This window comes from Chaetodon auriga, chromosome 4 (genome assembly GCF_051107435.1).
Source record: "Chaetodon auriga isolate fChaAug3 chromosome 4, fChaAug3.hap1, whole genome shotgun sequence".
Lineage (NCBI taxonomy): Eukaryota > Metazoa > Chordata > Actinopteri > Chaetodontiformes > Chaetodontidae > Chaetodon > Chaetodon auriga.
Genome location: NC_135077.1, coordinates 2,504,984 through 2,526,479, shown reverse-complemented (window position 1 = coordinate 2,526,479; position 21,496 = coordinate 2,504,984). Strand labels below are relative to the sequence as shown.

The 21,496-nt window shown below is 47.7% G+C and overlaps 2 protein-coding genes across 6 annotated transcripts in view; both read right to left on the bottom strand.

Annotated features, from left to right (window-relative positions):
- Positions 1-3,080, bottom strand: part of sh3gl2a (SH3 domain containing GRB2 like 2a, endophilin A1) — a 31,523-nt gene extending 28,443 nt beyond the window's left edge. Inside the window, exon 1 of one of the 4 annotated variants that reach the window (XM_076727707.1) lies at positions 2,766-3,080. In XM_076727707.1, coding sequence (XP_076583822.1) covers positions 2,766-2,810 — 45 coding nt within the window. In that variant the 5' untranslated portion in view covers positions 2,811-3,080. The remainder of the gene's footprint in view (positions 1-2,765) is intronic. The other 3 variants (XM_076727705.1, XM_076727708.1, XM_076727706.1) reach the window with 3 other exon arrangements.
- Positions 3,081-10,552: 7,472 nt separating this feature from the next.
- cntln (centlein, centrosomal protein) overlaps positions 10,553-21,496 on the bottom strand; it is an 81,602-nt gene continuing 70,658 nt past the window's right edge. For both annotated transcript variants that reach the window (XM_076728811.1, XM_076728812.1), the window contains 2 exons: positions 19,855-19,929; positions 10,553-11,365 (listed from right to left, as the gene is read on the bottom strand). In XM_076728811.1, the coding sequence (XP_076584926.1) occupies positions 11,255-11,365; positions 19,855-19,929 (186 nt within the window). In that variant the 3' untranslated portion in view covers positions 10,553-11,254. The remainder of the gene's footprint in view (positions 11,366-19,854; positions 19,930-21,496) is intronic.

Sequence of the window (21,496 nt, the reverse complement as noted above, 5' to 3'; positions counted from 1 at the left end):
CTAACTGGCTGCTGGCTCCATGTTTGCTGTGCAGACATGAGGGTGGAATCGACCTTCTCATCTAACCCTCTGCGAGAAAGCCAATAAGCACATTTCTCAAAAATCCAAACTATTCCATTAATGCTGATATTCATTTTGCCAAACCCATCTGATTCGCTTAAATCCAGGTCCCATCCCTTAATCCCTGTGACCCCCCTCCTCATGTGCTGGGGTCCGGTTGGTGGACGCGTCTGTAGCCAGACTGCAGTGAGTCTGGGCCTGGATTACAGGTCTGTGCATGGGGACAGAGAGGCTGAAGGGAGTCAGGGGAAGAAGACACTGTGTGTGTGTGTGTGTGTGTGTGTGTGTGTGTGTGTGTGTGTGTTGGGGGATGGGGGGTGTAATGGTGAGGAACAGACGGCAGGAGACCACAGAGACGGCTAACTCTATTCCAAGAGCTGACTGAATCACACACTGTGAATAAAACTGTGTAATGAAGCTGTGCAAAAATCTACAATTTCAGCCGTATCAACTGCATATTTACACACTCAGCCACACCTCTTTGTGCACGCACACGCAGAGCCACACATCTGTATGCATATTTACAAATACAAACTCTTACGCAGCCTCGCCTCACACACACTCACACTCACACACACACACAGGCCTTTGAGGCTGTAGAGTAACGTGTGCAGGGAGCCAGAGAAGGTTCTGCTAATGGGTGACAATAGACTCATCACACAGAATTAACACAATCTGTGCAGCCGTCTAATCCCTGTGTGGCTGCTGTCTGCTCCCAGTCTGATCAATGAGCTCCTGATTAAAACTGAGAGCTGTAATAACAGTAAAATTATGTTTTCTTTTTATTTAATCTGTGAACATGATGAAACTCTTCCATGTTGGATCTGTAAGTGCAACATTCCTGCACAAGGCTCTTAGTGTCAGTGTGACATTAACAATGACATAAATGACCAATGGCATCGTGAATTAACTAAAGATACAAACTCGACTCCATCGTGTGTCACCATGCTGGATCCCAGCTGCTAAATTAACTCCTGTCCTCACAAACCGCCGCCTCGTCCTCAGTTATTCGGCTCCAGCATGCAATTAAGAGAGTTTCATATCCCCAGACGCTGACCTTCAGGAGAGACACTACTATCAGTGTCACAATTAAATCATTATTCCCTTTAATCTCTGGGACGACTGCTCATAAAGATGAGGCATGATGCAAACTGGGGGCTGTAAATGAAGCCATTTGGAGACTGGTTGAACTGGAGAACGAGGAGGCACGGAGGAGCATGTTCGTGTGAGTCAGCCAGGATCCGAGAGTCCTGAAGCTGACTGTCAGCGTCACTGCGACTCACCCCGAGGAACAGACAACCCCCACCAGAAGAGCTGGAGCTCCCAGCTAACACCAGAAATAAAGTCAGAGGCCTGGAGCAACAGAGCTGTTCATACCTCTGACCGTCCAGATCCCAGTCTGACCGCCTCCAAAGTTACTGATGGTTAAACTCCTCAGATTGAGCTCTTAGGAGTAAAAATAAGACACTGAAAACTGTCCCATGCATTCGGCATGATGTAACAGAGATGAACTGAGACACAGGGGCTTCAACCAGAGGCCACGACAGTCCGAGTGGATTGAAGTCGGGACAGACCAGCAAGACCACAGTCACTGGGAGTAATCTGGCTGTGAGACATGTAACATCAGCCCAAACACACACTTCCATATCACGATCAACGCCCAGCAGCCTGACCACACCCGTGACCAGAGGCCACCACCAGCCGACCAGCCGCACACTAAACACAGAGCGAAGGACGGAGCCTAAAAATCTATTCTACACCTGACAGTGAAAACAGTGAAGAGGAGTCAGAGTTCCTCCAGGGCTCGAGTGTCCAGGACAGTCTCAAACACATGGACAGACAGTGTGTGTGTGTGTGTGTGTGTGTGTGTGTGTGTGTGTGTGTGTGTGTGTGTGTGTGTGTGGTGGTGGGCAGCCTGCGGTCTCCACCTTCTGCCCTTATTTATTAGCTTGCGCTCTCACCTGATTGGCTAATACCCACGCATGGGTCCAAGCGTCCCTGTGCTACAATAAGACAGGACAGACATCTTTTAATTAATCACTGTTGTCCCTCAATAGGCCATAAATGCGTTTAGAGGGCGCGGGGGTCATGCCGTGCGCTGCTGGCAGGAGCGGATTTCCGCCAAAGCGCACTTAACGATTGCATAACGTCTTGCGCGTCGGAGTTCCCTCTGTGGTCGGCTGAAGGAAACACTCATTAAAAGCATCCTTCATTCAGGGCAACAACTTGCGCATTACAAGTGAGATCGGAAGCCATGAGCTGCAGCTCTGCTGTTTTTTTCTGTGCGGAAAGTCATCTGAAGGGTACTGAGAGGAACTGACGTCCCTGCTTCGCCGTCATCCTGTTGTCGTGACACCTGCCTCCATGGCGGCCACACAGAAACATGACAGTGAATAATTACCGAGCATCGTCCCCTCATGTATCAAATAACGGTCATAAATCACAGCTGAGGCTGCAGCGCAAACACGAGCAATAAAGTGTTGGATTGGTGCAATGCTGCAGCGCGCCAGGCTCTCAGTGGATCACATTTCAGCACCAGGACAGCACAGAGACTCAGAGGGAAGCGATGGAGAAACCTCTGCAGGCTGCTCCACATGAGCAGCAATGGTTTTAAACACGCGTCTCCACCACCGAAGCTCCCATCCACTGCTCTCCAGCAGGGTGACCCTTCAGCGTGGTGGGATCCGGCGTTCAGCTCCTCTTACCTGAGTGGCTTTGTGGAATTGCTTCTTCAGCCCCGCTACAGACATGGTTGCTACACGGTGGTTCTAGACGGAGGTATGAACTGATGCTGCGGGCGCGAGAGGAGGAAACCTCGGTCCTGACTGTGTCTGGTGATGATCTTGCAGCCGTCGCTAAGTCCTGTCTACGCTGGTCTTCACCGGAGGGATCTCCTGTGAGAAAGGGGCTGACTAAAGCCCTGATCAGGCTATTGGATGTCAAACCCACATGTCTAAAACGGCGCTGACGTCGGAGCCAGCTCCCTTTAAAGCGGCCGCCTCCTCATCGCGGCTGGGCTCGACTCTCTAAAAGGAGGCTGAGGTATTTCTAATCTAAGCTCGTTTAGTGGAAGGACAAGGACGAAGTGGGGGACGGCGACTTAGATCTCCATTGAAGCTTTAATCTGACATTAAGATGAAATGACAATCTCTCACCACGTCTGTCCCTTTGGAAAGACACAAAAGACACTCGTTGATATAATTAGTTCTGGTGCTTTCCCTCCGATGAGACTCGGTGACTCTCCAGCACCCTGGACAGCGCACGTGAACGCACGCACTCCTCCACTGAGACCAGCCTGAGGGACTTTCTTTCTTTCCTCCAAAGTGCAAAAACACTGATTTACACACACGCGGGTGTTAATAAAGGAAACACCATGAGGCCTAAAGACGTGCACAAACAACAGTCACGAAACTCGTGCCAAAAAGCAGATTTAAGCGACTGCAGATGAAAGCTTAAGATGACATTTAGCTGCAGATAAAACTGCAGATACTCAGATTTACCTGCACATACAGAACGCTGACTCTGCTTTGTTGTTGTTTTTGCTAAAAACACCTTCGCACGTTTTAAAAGTCTATAACTAAAGTTTCTAACTGTCCAAATCACACGTGTGAATAAATCACCCGTGAAATCATGACCTTGCGTCATCTCCCACTAGTGTCGTCAGTTGGCAGTGATGGGATATAATTTAGTACACTGACTCAGGTGCTGTATGTAGACACAGATTTGAGGTATTTGTAAAATGCAGCAGGTACATGAATGCAGCAGTGTTCACCCAAAAGCATCATATATACCAGTGCGCTGACAGGGACCATTTGTTTCTGCAGAATGAGTCACTGCGTTTACTCTTGATACTTTAAGTACATTTTGCCGATATTACTTACATATTTGTACCTCAGTAAATGTTTGAATGCAGTTCTTCTTCTTGCAGAGGAGTATTTTCAGTGCGGCTTTGATACTTCTATTTAAGTCAGGGATCTGACACTTCCGCTGTCAGTCAGCGCCTGCTGTTGCGTAATGGCACAAAAAGCAGCTTTGACACTGGCAGTAACCTGGTTTCTGTCAAACAACATTAAACATGAGTGCGTCGACATTCATTTAGAGATAATAGTGGATGTGGGCTTTACACCGGGCACCACCTGCAGCAGAACCCGGCCTAACTTCACATATGGACACATATCAGCCCCAAACTCAATCCGATCATCACCACATTCTTTGGCTGATACGATTAAATGTTTGCACGAATCTACGGGACTAAAGCGAGTGATGGCTCTGAAATAAAGCTGAGAAGTCACCTGCACGCATTTGTCAGCTCAGCCTCAGACCCTCGACGCCAGATGGGTGACTGTGACAGGACGACTTTGGCAGACAGACTCACCCCATATGGCCACTGCTGCAGCCCTGGAATGACAAAGTGTCACAAAGGCCTTTAAAGACAGCTCGTTTCATAATGATCATTTCTAGGTGACCAATTCAAACACAGCGTGCGCGCATAGTAATGAACTGCTGTTACTCATGTGTAGCGCGTATTTGTGGGAAATGTATTTGTCACATCAGACCTCAGACTGTGTGTAAGGCATGCTTCACCCAGTTAACCCCTGAGGTAAAGACCTCCCAGAGTGACAACACACATCTGATGTTTAACCCTCATTATGCATGAATGTCTCTGCTGCTGCGTGTCAGAGGCAGATTAGACAACATGAGACCAAACATGCGCATGTACGTGTTGACATGAGACATCTCCTTCGTAAATATCTCCTTATGAAATGATGAACTTGTTCCTCAGACTCCACCACAGTCTGCTCTGTGCCTTCAGTGCTGCATCATCCTGTTTTGCTGTTCTATTTTTTTTTTTATTGTGTCTATTTCTGCACTCTTGTAATGACTAAATCCCACCGCAGAGGGTTATTTAAGGCAGTGCAGGTTAAAATGAAGGGGAGCATTTGTTATGTCAGTGGCGCCATCGTGTGGAGACTTTCTGAACACACACTCAGACAGGACTGATCTGCCGTGTGTTCATCCGTCGCTCTGTTTATTGCACATGCCGCAGAGCCAAACAAGAACAGCACGTTCAATAAAAATATCAGAAGCTAATCCTAAAAATCGATTATACAGAAAATCAAATCACGATTTTTATAATTCACAGATGCACCAATTCCACCTCTACCACAAACTCAGAGGATTTCAAAGGTCAGAAGTTAAAAACATAATCATCGAGGATGAAGCGTTGAAGTATCACATCTTACGTCAGCAGCCAGGACACTGTTTTTATACATAATACAGATCTGCACCACGTCTGTCCACTGTCCAATAAATCACAATCCATGATGCTTTGCTTCCACCTGGTGGTCAGACATGATGCAGCAGTGATGATACATATTCGTGCAGAGGAGTGAAAGCTGCCATTCAACGTATATAATTACAGCATCAGTTCAGTCACACGAGGCCAGCTCTGCAGTGAAGGCAGCATGTGTATGAGGGTGCATCAGATGAACTGGAGGAACATCCTGAACGCCAAACGTTTGTTTAGTGTGAGCAGCTCTCAGCGGTTAACAGAAAGTAGGAGTGATACATCAAGCCGGCTGACAGCGACCTGAGTGCAGTTCTTTGCTCAGTTTTCCTGCTTTCCGGCCTCGACGGGCAGCTCTGATGAACTGCTCGGTCCCACGGCTCACTGATCTGTACGTGCACGTGTGGCCTGAGGTGAGTGTCCATTTGTCTTAACCGGAGACGATAAATCTCACCTGGACGGTACAGATGGAGGGAGGCTGAGCTCAAGTGAAATATGAGATTGTTTCCATTTACTTTATTACACTGAGCGCTCGTCTTTGACATCAGCTCTGACTGAAGTTGGATCAGTCGGAGTTTCTGTTACGAACATGTTTCTATTCTTTTACAGAGCAAGGAAGGCAAGTTTTAACATGTATGACACTAATGTCTGTATCAGGCAGTCTTTGTGTTTTGTAGGTTTTGTCTGCATAGACACAGATAAACATTCCTCACCTTCAGACCCTCGTTAAAGGATATCACAACGGGATCTGTCAAAATCATGTTCCAGTTTAACCTCATATATGAACAAGCCCCCAGAGACACTTAAACCATGACACTGGGGGCAGCAACCCGAGGAGACAACCATGGATTTTCTGCCTGAGCTTCACGGCCTCTAATGTGGAGGCTTTGACTCTCAACTGAGGTCACAGTCCGATGAGAAGAACCCACAGAACTACATGAGATGCAGTCCTGAAGTCACCAAACTGACAGCCTGGATAAGGGCCTCCCAGTTTTCCAGAACCTCCTCCCGGCCAACCAGAAGTCCTCACCTATGATCACGAGCTCTAGGTAGTGAGGCTCAGACATCCAAGAGGAGCCAATAAAGGTGGTTCTGATCAGGAATCTTCTGTTTTCTGGGCTTGTCCAACCAGGAGGAGACCCAGAACCCGTGGCCTGGGAACGCCTTGTGATTCTGTACTAGCTTAACTAAGATGGTCTCCGTTAATGCTCAGGAGCACCCGCTCTTGTACTCTCAGTTCGTTACATTCATTGTTTGCATCTGTAAACTAAACATGTTGTGTCTGCTCACCTTGGAGGCAAAAGTTCACAAGAAACTGACTTTTCTGTTTTATATTAATCTTTAAAACATTAGGCAAATGGTTATGTTTATGTTTTGTCATGAAGAAAGCCCTGAAGAGCCTGCGTCTACAGAAAGGTGCACTTATACCTGTGAGGGGAATGTGTGTTTAGGTGCAGACGGAAACGACAGGATGGGCTGCGACGGCAGACCTGGAGTCATCTGTCACACATATGCTAGCCGTGTCACCGGAGACAAACAGCTAACGCACAACAGGCTGTGGTCATGCGTTTGTGTGTTTCGTAAGGCCTACCAATCCCCACGCCATCCCGCTCCACTCAAACATGCTAATGTACCTGTGCTCTGCTCTAATTGGTCCCAGTGATGCTCACCCTGCTCCACCTGTGTTCATGGGAAGCCTCCAGTCAGTCCTGCAGTCAGGCCCCCGCCACTGTGCGCGAGCGTGCAGTGCTAATATTATGCAAACAAACACTTCTTTGTTGTTTGGCACTTCTTGCACCGACCCGCCACTGTGGAAGAAAGGGAGAAAGTAAGTAAAGGGAGAAGGAGAGAGGGAAAAGGGGTGGGTGAGTGGGGGTGCTTGAATTCATTAGTGTGATTACCTGAGGTGTGCTACTTTACGGGGGGTAATCTGCCAGCCCGCTTCATACCCTCCAAACTTCAGCCAGTCCGCTAATGAGCGCTTGGAAAAGTTAGTCAAGGTGGAGAGGTGCTTTGAGGAGCTGCACACCGCAGACCGAGGCGTCGTTATATATGCTGGAGCAGAAAACAAAGGATGGCTGCCTCTTGTATAACCACCAGTGAAGACCGTCTTAGCTGTTGGTGTGATTCTGAACACACGTAACGTGGCGCTGTGGACGCCGTGCCAACTGGTGAACCTGCAGCCTCAGACCGAGACGCCCGGCACATTTGAAAGCGTGAGATCTCCATCAATACACTGCGCCCAAGAACGGCAGTTTGACTGATGTGTGATATTAGGAGCCACATTTTCTACAACATTTGAGACAACATCCCAGATTAGTCATACGGACACCAGAGGGTTCAGGCAGTCGCATTCAAAGAGTCGCTTCTCTCTGAGGTGATGCTGAGGACTGCAGCTTCCCTCCTACGCTGTGAGGGAAGGTGGATTAGAGACCAGATCAACCCCCTCTCCCATTCTCTCCTTTTTTCTGCCCAGGAGCTCAGGCCATGGCTTTAGAGAGACGGCTGCCATGAGCAAGGCTTAGGACGGTCCACGGGGACGGACAGAGTGTGAGTGTCAAAGAACAAGAAAAGTGCAGGAGCAGCTTGGTTACGATGGACAAGACAAAGAGGTGAGAGAAATCCAAAAAGGGAAGCCAGAGGATATTAATAAATATATAGATCCTGTAACTTTCCCTTCCTCTCACACTATGTCTTTGCTTTATCACACAGCATCAAAACATAGCTTTAGTCCCCTGAGTGGCTGGCCTTTTTATCTGCTCCCTAGCTTCCCACGGCGGGCCGCATCCACCCATAATCTGCTGCCGTTTCATGTCTGGAGCGCTGTAGAGGAGGATAAGGGACTTGTTCAAGTGAAGATCAATGAGGTTGTATACATAGCATATGTGCATCAGGAGAGTGTGATTCCTTTTTTTCCTTTTTAAGGTGGCATCCAACCTAACGCGAAAGAAAATTATACATGGATGCACTGAGGAGCTGCGTCTGTGATCTAAAGATTTAGAAAATAATTATCATTAGGCTCCTGACCAGAATTTCACACCGCTGTCAGAGTACAGAGGAGCGCTGTGAGACTTCTGTCATCCACTCTGTAAACAGCATCTACCTTTTGTTTGTGAACCTTCTCCCTGCGGCTCAAACATGAAGGAAGACACAATGAAAACTGTAAACATGTTGCATTATACATTTGTCAAAAAGCACATTTGGCTGTATGTCACGAGTACCTTGTTATTTAAGACAGTGCCAAGTGTCTGTGCGCGTGAAATCAAAGCAGGCTGATATATTGGCAGCAATAGCCGGGGAGTGAAACTGTGTCAGTGAAGTGAGGGAAACCACCAGAGGCTGTTTTCTATTCACTCCGCAGCTGCTTGACGAGATCTGCAAGGACTAATTGTGCATCAGTTGGAGGCTGCAGAAATTCACGGTTTGTGCTTTGACTCTTCTTTGTACTGTGGGCTACCCGCCTTCCCACCCAAGTGGCACACACTCACACCACAGGGAACTTAAAAGTACAACAGAGAAGCCTTGGGACACACACAGAAGCAAGACAAACACGCACACACAAATCATCGATCGACCCCAAAGTCAACCCGTGACCCTGACCTCCTCTACCCCTCCAGGAACAATCTCCTGCAGGAATCTGTGGAGAGAAAAAAAAAAAAAACACAAGAAAGTTGGATTTAAAAAGAAGTCAGGATGAGAGAAGGAGATAAAGACGGAGGGAAAAAATGACACAGAGTTGACTGTGTTGGAATGAATAAAAGGGGAAGGGAGGAAAACTCTGCATTTGGAACTACTGATCAAAGTCGTTCCCACAGGAAACGTCTCTTAATGAGAGCTGAAAAGAAGAGGAAGACAAGGAGTGAAGGAGAAGAAAAGAAGGGGATGGCACGCCATTCCTGCACAGAAAATAAAGAGATGAATCACACACAGCGCCGCGTGGAAGACATGGGAGTGCGTTTTGGATGGGGGGGGGGGGGGTCGCTGTTTGAAGGGTGTTTTCAAGATCGTTTTAACGTCTTCACTGAGGGAGCGTCAGAGGCAAGGCCAGGTTAATTAAACCCAAGGGAGCACCAGCTGAGGGGGCCCGCATTTGAATATGTCACAGAAATAGCACGAGGGTGTCAGCCGAGGCCGGGGCTCGGCGAGCAAACATGTTGACTATGCATTACACGCTAAAAGGAAGAGCGAGGAGCAGAGACAGTCAGACAGCGGAGGGGTGGGGGCACCGAGATAATTTGCGTGGCACTGATGCTTTGCTCTTCTATACCCAGCGCGCCACCGGATTTCTCTGGGTTATTAATGTTTGTCATTAGCTGCATTACGCTGGAGGACAGTGACTGGAAAAAAAATAAAAAAGCTGCAGAAATTTATATGGGACAAATATTGACAATAGCTGGCTCCTGGGTATTGGAGAAGAAGGAAAGATGCAAACTATGTTAATGAATGGTAATTAACCACAAGGGTTCGTCTCTCCTGGATCCCAGCTAAATTGGTCCCCGAGTTGCAGCCAGAGACAGTCCTGGCCTAATCCTTTATTATAAAAAGATAAAGGAAAATGACATCATTAGCATATATTTGAGAAGGGAGGGGGGATTAAAAAGTGGAATTATTTCTTTTTAATTCCTGAACGGAGGATTCTTCACACCATTGTTAATTATACATAATAAAAAGAAAGGAGGGAAGTGGTGAAGAGGAAAACAAAAGCCAGGGGAGGTAAAGAAGGTAGTAAAAAAAAAAAGAAAGGAAAGAAAGGATGACTTGAAGGGAGGAGTGTGTGGTCTCCTGTGTAGGATGCCAACTCAAGGACAGAGGAGACCGAGATCATGGTTTAATATTCAAAATGAATAATAAGAGAAGGAAGAGGGAGAAGGATAAAAGGGGTTGGAGGTAGCGATGTCAAGGATGGAACCACTCCTCTAATACCCCCCTGTGCTGTGCCGTGTGCACATGCAGACCCTTGTTAATGATGTCAACAGCGGGGGTCACTTGTTACACACAGGAATCACGCCAACAGCCAGCTGTCAATCATGAGAGCGGCGTGAGAACCCTGCTGTCCACCAGAGCGCCCTCAGTCCCCATCACACCCTGACTGACAGTCCTCTGAACAGCTGGAACGAACAAAATAAACCATTAAGATACGGAAGCAGAGCGGGAAATTCACGACCATAACGCAGCCAGTGAAGTACCAAACACTGCAGACAAAAGCATGTTCCACGGATTTTATTGAGAAATCAAGAGGAAATGAACTGTTAAATTAGCAACAGAGCAAAGACTTACGGAGCAGGAGCTGTAACAAATCTTAAACATCCACAGAAAGAGAAATAAATACTCGCAGTGCATTTGATGGATAAAATTGAGGGGGTTTCGATCACTGGACGGAGGCTGAAAGAGCGGCGGCGCAGTATCAGGTCTGATAAATGGATCCACCTTCTTACGCTGAATATTCTGCTCGCTGCTGCACTCTTGACTTTCTCAAAGTGTCGACTTGGCATTGCTAGGTCGAGTCCCTGCACCCCGAGGTCCTTGAGGTGCCAAATAAATTAGGGGGAGAGGTAAAAGAGAGTTTAAAAAAACTTAAACATTAGCGTAAGCATTTGCCTTATCACCCCGGGTCTGCGTCGAGAGTGGGGGAGTGTGGCTGCACTGTAAATTAGCTTGGCGCTAAAGGGCCCCTGTCTGATAGACATAGTGCACTGAGCGCTAACACAGATGTCGAGGGCTCATTTACAAAAGCCGGGCTGCTGCGTTGAGCCAGTGGCCCAGAGTGAGTCGACAGCGCTTTTCTCACAAATATTGGTTCTGCTGCCCCGGCTCAGCTTGGCTCAGCCCAGCTCCCACTGAGCAGGAACCGGGGAGGGAGGGAGAAAAAGAAGAGGATGACAGTTTTCCCAGCCTCAGCCCAGGGAGTCAGGCTTTTTCGCTGACTGGTGTTGTGAGCGTGGCCAGCTCTTCTGTCAGCACTTTCCTCTCCTTCATCTTCACGCGCACAGCCTCCATTAGCTGGCCGGCAGAGGGGATCTGCAGGGGAGGGGAAGGATAGAGAAAGGGTGTGGGGGCGGCGGGAGAAGGGTTAGAGAAAATGAGGAAAACACACAAATGCACCACTATTCAAAAAAGTCTGATTTTTGACACCTGGCAGCTTTTCAGAGAGCCTGTTTGCTGCTTGGTGAAACAACAGAACCTCAGCTGCGGCCCGAGGACTCGTCAAACTTTTGGAGGACCGTACACGTCGAGCGATTTGACAAAGAAATTCACAAAACAGGCCACACAGCAGTAGTTTCACACCTAATTCACCTCTTTACTCTTTTTCCTACACTTCCACTCTCAGTCAGTGGTACAGAAACAAGCACTAAAGGAAGGTTTTCCAGTCGGTCTTAAAGCAGCGCTCATTTAAACAGCTCCTGGTCATTATTAGAGATACGGGACAAAACGCTGGATGATCCACACCTGAGAGAACAAACTCTGACCTGCCTTACATCAGCTTCAGCTCAACAGGGGGAATCATAACTCCTTTAATGCACATTTTAGGGCAGGCTTGAAAAACGTGAACCTGCGAGCACTGCCTTTTGTTGGATGGGGCGAAGAGACGCCACGCTTTCCCCGGAGGCTTGAGTTGATCACTCTTCAGCAGACGTGCCTCGAGGCATAATTAAAACATCACTAGGGACAGTTAGAGCATTGTTGTGTTTTTACTGGACTGAATTAATGCTGGGAAGGTAAAACGATGAGAATCGATGTCCACTTAATCATATAGGATTACAAAGGTTGAGCGTGAAGGAACTTTCTCTGTGTTTGGAAACGCTGGAAAACTGGAGATAAAGAGGTGGACAGGCTTCTCCCCTGAGTTCTGGCTAATTTTGTTTTTCCTCTGAATCGACACAAGGATTTTATGGTCATTAGGGCGCCTGATCAAAGGCAGGCATTCATACTGGATCACCCATAAATATTCACTTCAACTTATGTGCAGCCTTTTCCGAGCGAGGGAAACAAATTCGCTCCCTGAGCAATTTCCCAAGTCACATGGCATGAGATGAGAAGTGGACTGGCCAAGCCGAAAATAGTGACTTCAATATCATAAAATCTTTCTCTCTATCTCTTAAAAGAGAATGTGAAAACATAAGCTATTGAACCGAGCGCAGAGAAGCCGGCTGACACAAGTCTGAAGCGCCGTAACAAACTTTACGAATAGCATCTGCGTCGGGGAGTACAAGCGATCGCGTTGCTTTGAAGTGATTAACACAAACTCACAGCACATATTGGAATAAGGTCTGCAGCTGATATGTTTGAAGGACACGGCAAAGGACTGCCGTGTGATCTGAAACCACCGTCTTATCAATTTCCAATACGTCTGGAGAGCGAGAGCCTCAGAAACTCACGAAATCACAGGCAGTCCCCGTGCCCCCTGACACCTCTCTCCTCTTCATTAAAGGTAACAGGAGCAGGGAACACAAGGCCCCGTGTGCCAGGAAGTGTGTTTGCGTGTGTGTGTGTGTGTGTGTGTGTGTGTGTGTGTGTGTGTGTGTGTGTGTGTGTGTGTGTGTGTGCACTTGAGCGTGTGTGCAGTGGGGAGTTAGTTCCAGCAGCACTGGATGCATCAAACACACAGCGCTATTCCTCAGAGAACCACTACACTGAAGTAACTGCTGAGACATCTCCCTTTGCCTCGCTCCCTCGGGGAGAGTTCACTCTCTGCGTCTCACACACACACTCGCACACACACACATACACACACACATTTTCCTAATCAGCTAATTGCACTTAGAGCCACTAACTATGCAAACAAACCCACTAAAATAGAGACATAGCCACAACGCAAGGCTCTGTGGGACAGCAAAGAGGGAGACTGAATCATTAAAAGCACCGATGTGGGAATACGGCGAACAGGTAAACATGATCTAGATAAACCTAACATGGGTGAAATTTAAGTCAAAAACAGAAAGAGCTCCCATCTACAAGCACTCTGTGGGTATTTTAAGTCTTTATCACAGACAGAGGAGAGATGACAGGAAATGAAGGCAAGAGGGATGCAAACAGGTCCAGAGCCGGACGTGAAGGGATGCTGCATGTCGTGGTTGGCGTCTGAAACCACAGGAAGTGCCCACCTCAACTCCTTCATGAGAAATCAAAAGCACAAAAACTGTAACCCACGAGCACCGGCGCGACGGCATAACATCTTCATTAAAGCTGATGAATGTCACCAAGTGCGGCGAGAGAACTTTAGGTCTCTTGGCTGATAAATGATCGCACTGCGTTTGATAAAACACCTCTCATTCTCATTCATCTCCCTTCGGTGTGTGACTCACATCAGCAGATCGCGGCGGAGGGAAACTCAGGCGCTTGCGAACGGGACGAGCAGGACTATCGTTCGCTTTCATCTAAGTGCCGCATTTGCTGGGGACCGACACCCTGCAGGATGGTTGGAGGTAGGCTGTGATGCAGCTGCTCTACTGGATCCCCTGGGCTGCTTCAGGCGCTGTGAGGGAACTGGCACTAATGTTATGCTACAGTTGATTTAGCCGGGCCCCTGTCCCCTTTGGCAGAGCTAGCCAGCACCGGCAACACAGCCGCTGTTTTGCAAGAGACCCTGTCCCCTTTGGCAACACTAAAAAAAAGCTACTGTTGCATTAAGCCGTGCTAACTCGCATCCATTACTATTCAACAGGCCCTGCAGAGGAGACCTTTTGTCTTGGTATGATTTCATGAACATGTTCCAGAGATGAACTGACATGTAAAGCCACTGACACTGACAAGTGTGTGTGTAAGAGTGTGCGTGTCTGTGTGGAGACAAGGACAGGGGCTGCAAGCAAAAGGTGTTTTTATGAGCCAATTAAATGGCATTGCTATTCCACAGCCTGGGGCGCACCTCAAGGCAAGGAGCAGCTCAAAGTTGCAGCACTCCTGTGACCATTGTCTGGCAGTGGCATCTCATCTACCAACTTTTTTTTCTTAACAGATCGATCATTCCAGCTCCTTTGTCTTCTCCCTCAGAACGGGTTAGTGCAATTATTTCCAAGGGCCCAATTTGTGAGTGGTTGTAAAGATTGTGTCAGGCTGCTGGATATCTAAATGAGCACGAATGGAGAGGGAGGGGGAATCACAGAGCCTAAAAGAGATACAAGGGGGTAAATCATCCAAATTTGCGAGTGACGGAGTGTTTTTTCTCAGCTATTCACGAGTTTACCGCCTTATCAATACAACTGTAACAGCCGGGATAAATTAGGTGCTTAATTTGACTAATTTTACACTAAAGAAGCAGAATTTGGGTCCTTCAAATCTCTGTTAGGAGTGCCTACCTGTACGTCTGTGACAGCACCACGACTTGTATACAGTTTGTATATTTATACTATAGTAAATAAGGATGTGCAGTACTGGCTGCTGTCGTAATATCTGTGAAACAGCACGGTTTGAATGTGACGGCTGTGACAGGAGCGTCTCCACAGCGGTGAACCTCCTTCTCGCCGTTCGTCTTTGTCCCTGGCTGGTGAGCCGCCTCCTATCTAGGCCAGTGTTCAAGGTGAGGGAGAAGTAGTTACAGCAGTTTTATCACAGAGAGGGAAAAGCAGCTCTTTGATCTTTGATCTTCTCACTTTTGTTTGAAAATCAAATTTATCAAACGGGGGAATAACAACAACAACAGCATGATAAATAGATTAAAAAAAGGCCCGAGCACAAAGGCACCACACTAAAAAGTCTTGCATTTGATTATCCCCGATAATGAATATGTCACATTTGCAAAGAGGGGCTCAGGTAAGAAACCCACTAAAGCACAGACGAGCCTATTCTCTCCCTCTCCTCCGTAATTACCTTCCCCTGCAGCGGAGCAGATCCCTCTCTTTTCTCCCCTTTAGGCCACTAGAGACTGATATGAAAGGGAATTGGACACTTGGGGCCACAAATACTGTAATTAAAAATCTCTCCTTTTCTTGATACGTTGTTTGGAAACATCATTTCATTGCACAACATGCATTTGTTAGGGATCTGACCTAAATACACCCTAGATTAAACACAGGGAAGCACCGGGTCTTTGTTTCAGGTTCCTACTCATTAGGTGTGAAAATGAGGTGATTCAGGCACGATCGGTGTATAAATTTAGAAAGGTGATATCCATAAAAAAGAGACGCAACCTTTAGGTAGAATTCAGCAATCAAGAGCACACCCGTGATTAACTGCAGGGCTCATTGGCCGAGGTAATGTACTGGGACGCAGTTACAATCAACAAAAGTGGCTGCGCCTGCAGCAAACTGTCACACACACACAGTAAGAAGGTGCTAAGAATTGTTGCCTTTCAATGCTGACTTGCCATGAGGGAACTGAACACATCAGCTCATCTATTCAGAGAGGAAATGTCTGCTTTCATCACAGAGTCTCTTTCCGTGTTGGCTCAAAAAGGGAGCGTCCACGGTGCTTGAAAAGACGACCCTTGGGCACAATCAGACTGGCAGTGGTCTTAAAGCTCCACAACAGCATCGTGACTCCAGAAGAGCAATAAGATTATTCACCTGGCCTGTTTCAGCCAATCTCCTGGAATGTGCTGTTTGCTGTAGCGCGGCTGTCAGTAATCACCCCGACAGTTCGACGGTTAAGGACCGACCGGCTGTGTCTGCTGCTTCTGAGCAAACAGAAAACGTCACGGCGCTCTCTGCTAATAACAACAACCCTAACGCCGGCCTCCTCCCGGGGACGCCCCCGCCTCGTCCCCACCGCTGTTCCAGTGACATATTTACAGTACAAAGGCTCGGCCCGAGTCCCCTCCACACACATACAAACACACTAACAGAGACGAAAAAAGAGTGGCTGATTTAATTAGCGCAATCATTAAATGAGGCTTAATTAGAGTCACTTTCCTTGGGAGAGAAGTGTGGTACTCAGAGCGGTTCCTTGTCATTACGGAGGCATAATGAGCCACACAACACAATACACTACCCCTCGCCCTCACAGCGCTGACAACAATGGAAAACTTTCTCAGTACATTAGCACAGTCGGGCGTCGAGCCTTTGATATGTTTAATACTGAGGGTTAATGATGTAATGCCCTGTGGAAGTGCCAATATGGTGAGTAACTTTGACAAGAAATGGCATGAATAAAGTCTGTTCTTGAACTTCAGATAAATGAAGCCATTTCCCGCCGTAGCGATGAGCTACGGGGACCCCTCCCCAAAGTTCGATAAGGGTTTGAAATTACAGGAATGATTTCAGCTCTGTGGTCCATCCATAAACGCCTCTGATGTTTTATAACGAGTCCAGTCCGGATTGGTCCGGCCTGTCTCTACTACTGTCTTAATGTAATGTTCACCTGCTTGTTATAGTTTGGAGGCTGATAAGAAGTGATGCCCGTACGCCTCCCCCGGGCGTGATTGTGAGGTAAATATTAGCGGGCCCTCGGCGGCACCCCATACCAGTAAACCAAACCGCTGTCCTCTCATAAAGAAATCAACAGAGTCAATGACTTTTTAAATGTTATTATGCTGTCATGAGGCTTGAGATGGGTATGTGCGTGCACAAAATGAGTGTGAAAAATGATCTGGAGGGAACATGTGTGTTTGCATGCATGTGCACACGCTTGCATGCACATTGCTCCTCCTGTTCATTATTGGCCAGCAGCAGAAGCCAGTCATTTCCCTGTCTTCATAAAGACTTGGCCCATTAAATTCTACCTCCAGTCAATAATTAGGACTCCACAAATAAACCAAAGGCAATTAAATCAATGCTTCCCCGGGCCGGTGCCTGGACCCCACGGCCCACATGGACACTCCATCTTCTCTGCTGGCCTTATTCATGGTGGGTTGCAGTGGAGCCATACAGCACACCCCCTGGCCTGCTCATGATTATTAGATAGCACCGTCCCTTGATCCTGGCTACGGAGCGCTGCTTATGGTGGCTCTCCACTGAGAGGCATAGGGTTTGATTTCATTAACTCACCAGTGGAGGTGAGAGACGAGGAAATGAATGCAATGTTTCATTTGGTTTTGAGTGGACGTGCGGGGCAGCGGTGAGGGGGCTCCAGATATGTATGCCACTGCTTTGGCATGGAGGGAGCAGCAACTCCACGCGTTCACAGTCACGTTATCTCCACTCCTGCAACACAGTTTGCCAGTGTTTCGTGGGCGTCTCTCCTTCTTGTTATGTTGACATGTGGCGGCACATGACAGTGATGGCGAACAATGGCCCTCACACAGAGACACACACACACACACACACACTCAGAGTGAGTGATGGGTTTGCTATTGACAGGGCCACTGAGATAATAAAGTGCTGTCCCAGTGGCAGCTCCATTAGGCACTGACAGTGACAAGATGAGGCTGTCGTGAGAGTGCACATGCACACACGCATATGTACACATACCTAGACACACACACACACACACACACACACACACACACACACACGGACACATCCTCATCCTCTTTCAGTGACAGCCAGCCTGTTAAGGACATGGATCTCGCTCTCATCTTTCCTTTCACTGGGTCTATTTCTGTCTCTGTGTCTTTTTAATCCAAAGAAGTGTGTGTGTGTGTGTGTGTGTGTGTGTGTGTGTGAGTGCAGCTCGGGGGTAAGATCATATCACTATTAGGGGAGTGTGTTATTAGTGTCACAGGCAGGGTGACAGGCCAGGCCACTCCACTTCACAGATGTTCTGCTTGGCGAGCCTTTCATAAGCTATGACAGAGAGCGGAAAGGCAGCGAGGGTACAGTGTGAGAGTTCTTCAAGTGTGTTCCCTCACTAAGAAAACGCTCGCTTCTCAGCACCAGCAGACACATGCAGCACTGGCGCATCATCGCAGCAGCTTTAGAAACGTCACATTAGGAGATCTGTGCAGCAGACAGGCGCTCAAAGTGTCTTCATAGACCCTTCCCCTGGTCTTCTTAGCAAGCGTGGTTCACAAAAAAAGACAGAAAAATGAGAGACACAGGCGGAGGCAGAGTCTGGTGTCCCCGCGATCCGACGGCAGGCTTTTAAAAATCAGACAAGAGGAAACCGCGAGATAGAGAGAAAAGGAAAAAATGAGAAATAAATAAATAAACAAAAAAGCAGAACAAGATGGACTTGAAAGGGGATAGAAAAAGTCTGCTGCAGTGAGGGGGGATGACTGCGGCGGTCCCAGCGGTCCCCAACGGGACCTAGGGGCAAGTCTCAGCCTTGTCATACTCCGCTCTTCTCCTCCTCCACTCCACACACCAGCTCCAGCCACCCCTCCTTCCACCACCCCTGTTCTGCCCACGGAAAACGTCGATAGCAGGCTGCCGGTGCCGAGGTCTCTGGTGGACACTAGCTCATTCTCCTGGCATCGACAGGCCCGCCAAATCAATATTTAGTTCCCCACTAACAAGCTGCCTCGGGGTCTGAGCCAGAGAGAGAGAGAGAGAGAGAGAGAGAGAGAGAGAGAGAGAGAGAGAGAGAGAGAGAGAGAGAGAGAGAGAGGAATGCAGGACAGTGGAGGATGGCAGAGAGAGACAGAGAACAGGGACTGAGAGCTGTCCAGCTAGAAGGGAAAAACATGGATTCAGTAGAGTGCTGTGTGTGTGTGTGTGTGTGTGTGTGTGTGTGTGTGTGTGTGTGTGTGTGTTAGTGTGGGAGGGGGAGAGGAAGGTGGAAAGGTCAGAAGAAGATCTGGGGAACAAGAGAACAGTGTCTGGTGTGTGTCGTGGTGCGGAGGCGACGCATGAGTGCCTGCGGCAGCCGCTGACAAGAACACAGACAAGACACACACACACACACTCACACACACACTCGACACTCTCAATCATACACATATCACAGCGAGCAGACGTTGACAGCTCTCGAGTAAAGCTCCAGCAGAGCACTCACAGATGAGTGGCTGTGCACACAAAGACTCACACAGTGAGGATGTAGTTGCTTTTCTTTGTTTCATCTTTTTTTTTTCAGAGCCTGGAGCAGGACACATTGGGATGGGAACTAAAATTCATCCTTCATTTAATGTATTTGGGTGAAACTGGCGGCCAATTATTTCTACAGTGAAGACTGACAAAGCAGCAGATCTGCAATGTTACGGCTAAAATATCTGGTTCGTAGACAAAAAGGTCCAACCGTGATGGAAGCTTGAAAAATCAACTTCTAAATATTTGTGGTTTGACGGAGGAACACACTCATTCAGTCTATAAATGGAAATGAAACTTAATTCAGATTAAAATAAATTATTCTTAAACTAACTCACCAAACAAAAAAAAAATCGCAAAAGACATAATTTTTGTGTTTTTGTGCTGTAAAAACTACTCTCTCAAATCATCAGTGTATAATAAAGGCAAGTGCTGTCAGTTTCCACTGAGCCACTAAGTGAGCGACACATAAACTGGTGATGGATTGATAACCAATTATCCTTTTAACTTCCATAAAACAACACAGATCAAAGTCCCAGTGGGTTTTATTTCTGCCCATCATCTACTGTCTATTCATCTGCTACTACCAGCTGCACATGAGCTCTCCTCTCTGTGTATATGTGCAGGAATGAGTAACTTGTGTGATCATTACTGCAGATGGGGGAGCCTGACCTTCTGCTGAAGGATATGGTTGAGGTGGTCCAGCCACTCCTGGTCTCTTAGACTCTCCGAAAGGCCATCTGTCCCCTGCAAACACAACAGCAAACACATGAGAGGACGGAGACGGAAAGACACACACGGTGACAGAAGTCGTGCTAACGTTCAGAGCAAATACCTTCAATAAACCCTCAGAACCTCAGTGTTTTGGACGTGGATAAAATCTGTTAAATTTCGGGTGAATCTGGCTGGAGGTGTGCTTGATGTTTCCAGAGAAATCCGGCTGCGGTATCTTAACAGTGGCCTCTATGAGTCTCCTGCTTGAGGGCAGAATTGTAGCATCGCACAACCAGGACCTTGACGAAGCTCTCTGGAGACTCAGTGGCGAGTTATGCCAGCATAGGTTTGCATGCTACTCATGTATAAAGACCTAACAGAGTGGCAGCCTTGTTACTACTAATGATGATGGGAGAAGAGCAACTGCATGGCCATGCACACCTCAGCACTAATGCGCTACCTCTTTCCTTCGAGCCCCAGGTGTTGCTGTTCCAAATGATGTGACAAGCCTTGTACTGCCTCACAGGGACACGGGGGGGCGGGGGGGGGGGGAGCGTGTGTGGCTGAATGTTAAAGCGCAGACTGGTGGGTTTAACGGGCACAGCCTTGTGAAGTCTGGAGGTGGTGAGGGCTGCCACAAGTTGGCGAGGGGTGAACTTTAAGTGAACTTTGACAGAGTCTGCTTCGGGTGTTCGCTGCACCAGATCGCCCAACATCAACAGCAGTGCTACAGACAAATGTTGGCTTTAATCCAACTAAGGAAAGAATCACCTGAGCCATTACTGTGCATATCAATGATTAGACATATTAATCATTGCACACATGTTGCATAAATTCCCAAATATCATGAAAATTCAGTACCATGAACGAAAAGAGAAAATCCACCTATATGCAATTCTTCACTAGTTTATTTGTGTGTTTGGTGCACGAGGATGTTGTTTTTAATCACGCAGCTGCAGCAGTAAAGGCTTTTTAACTTTGGTACTTTAACAAAGCAGCGTGTCTTTTTGGGAAGCACACGTTCTCTTTCCTCTGGACCAAATTCAGAAAGACACTCTATGAGCAGGCTGGGGGGTTTAAGGGCCCACTCCTCGGGTCTGGAGGGCAGACGTTTGGATCAAGCACGCTGCTTCCTGGTACCCTCTACGTGTGACTCATGGTGACAGCAGGCATCCAGGCTAATTTCAGGGACAGGGTGTGATGTGTGGTTATATTGGCGAGAGAGAAAAAGAGAGTTAGAGATGGGGTACACTCTTACGCAGTGTGTAATAGTGTATGTGTGTGAGAGTGAGCGTGCTTGTCCACTCCTTGGTAGATATATAACAACGCACTGCCCCTCCATCAAACATTAGGCACAAAACAAACTGGTCTGGCAATTATAGCCTTATTACCTCTGGATCATTAAATCCACAACAAGTTGCCCAGGGAGCCTGGAGCTGCTCGGCTCTCTCTGGTCCTCTGTTGCACACTATGGAACGGATAGAGGCGAATAATAGTGCGCACTATGATACATGTGTGTAAGCATGTGTTGAGTCGTTACGTTGGAGCACACTTACACACTTTTGCATCTATGCACATACAGTCCATTGATTTTCTGAGT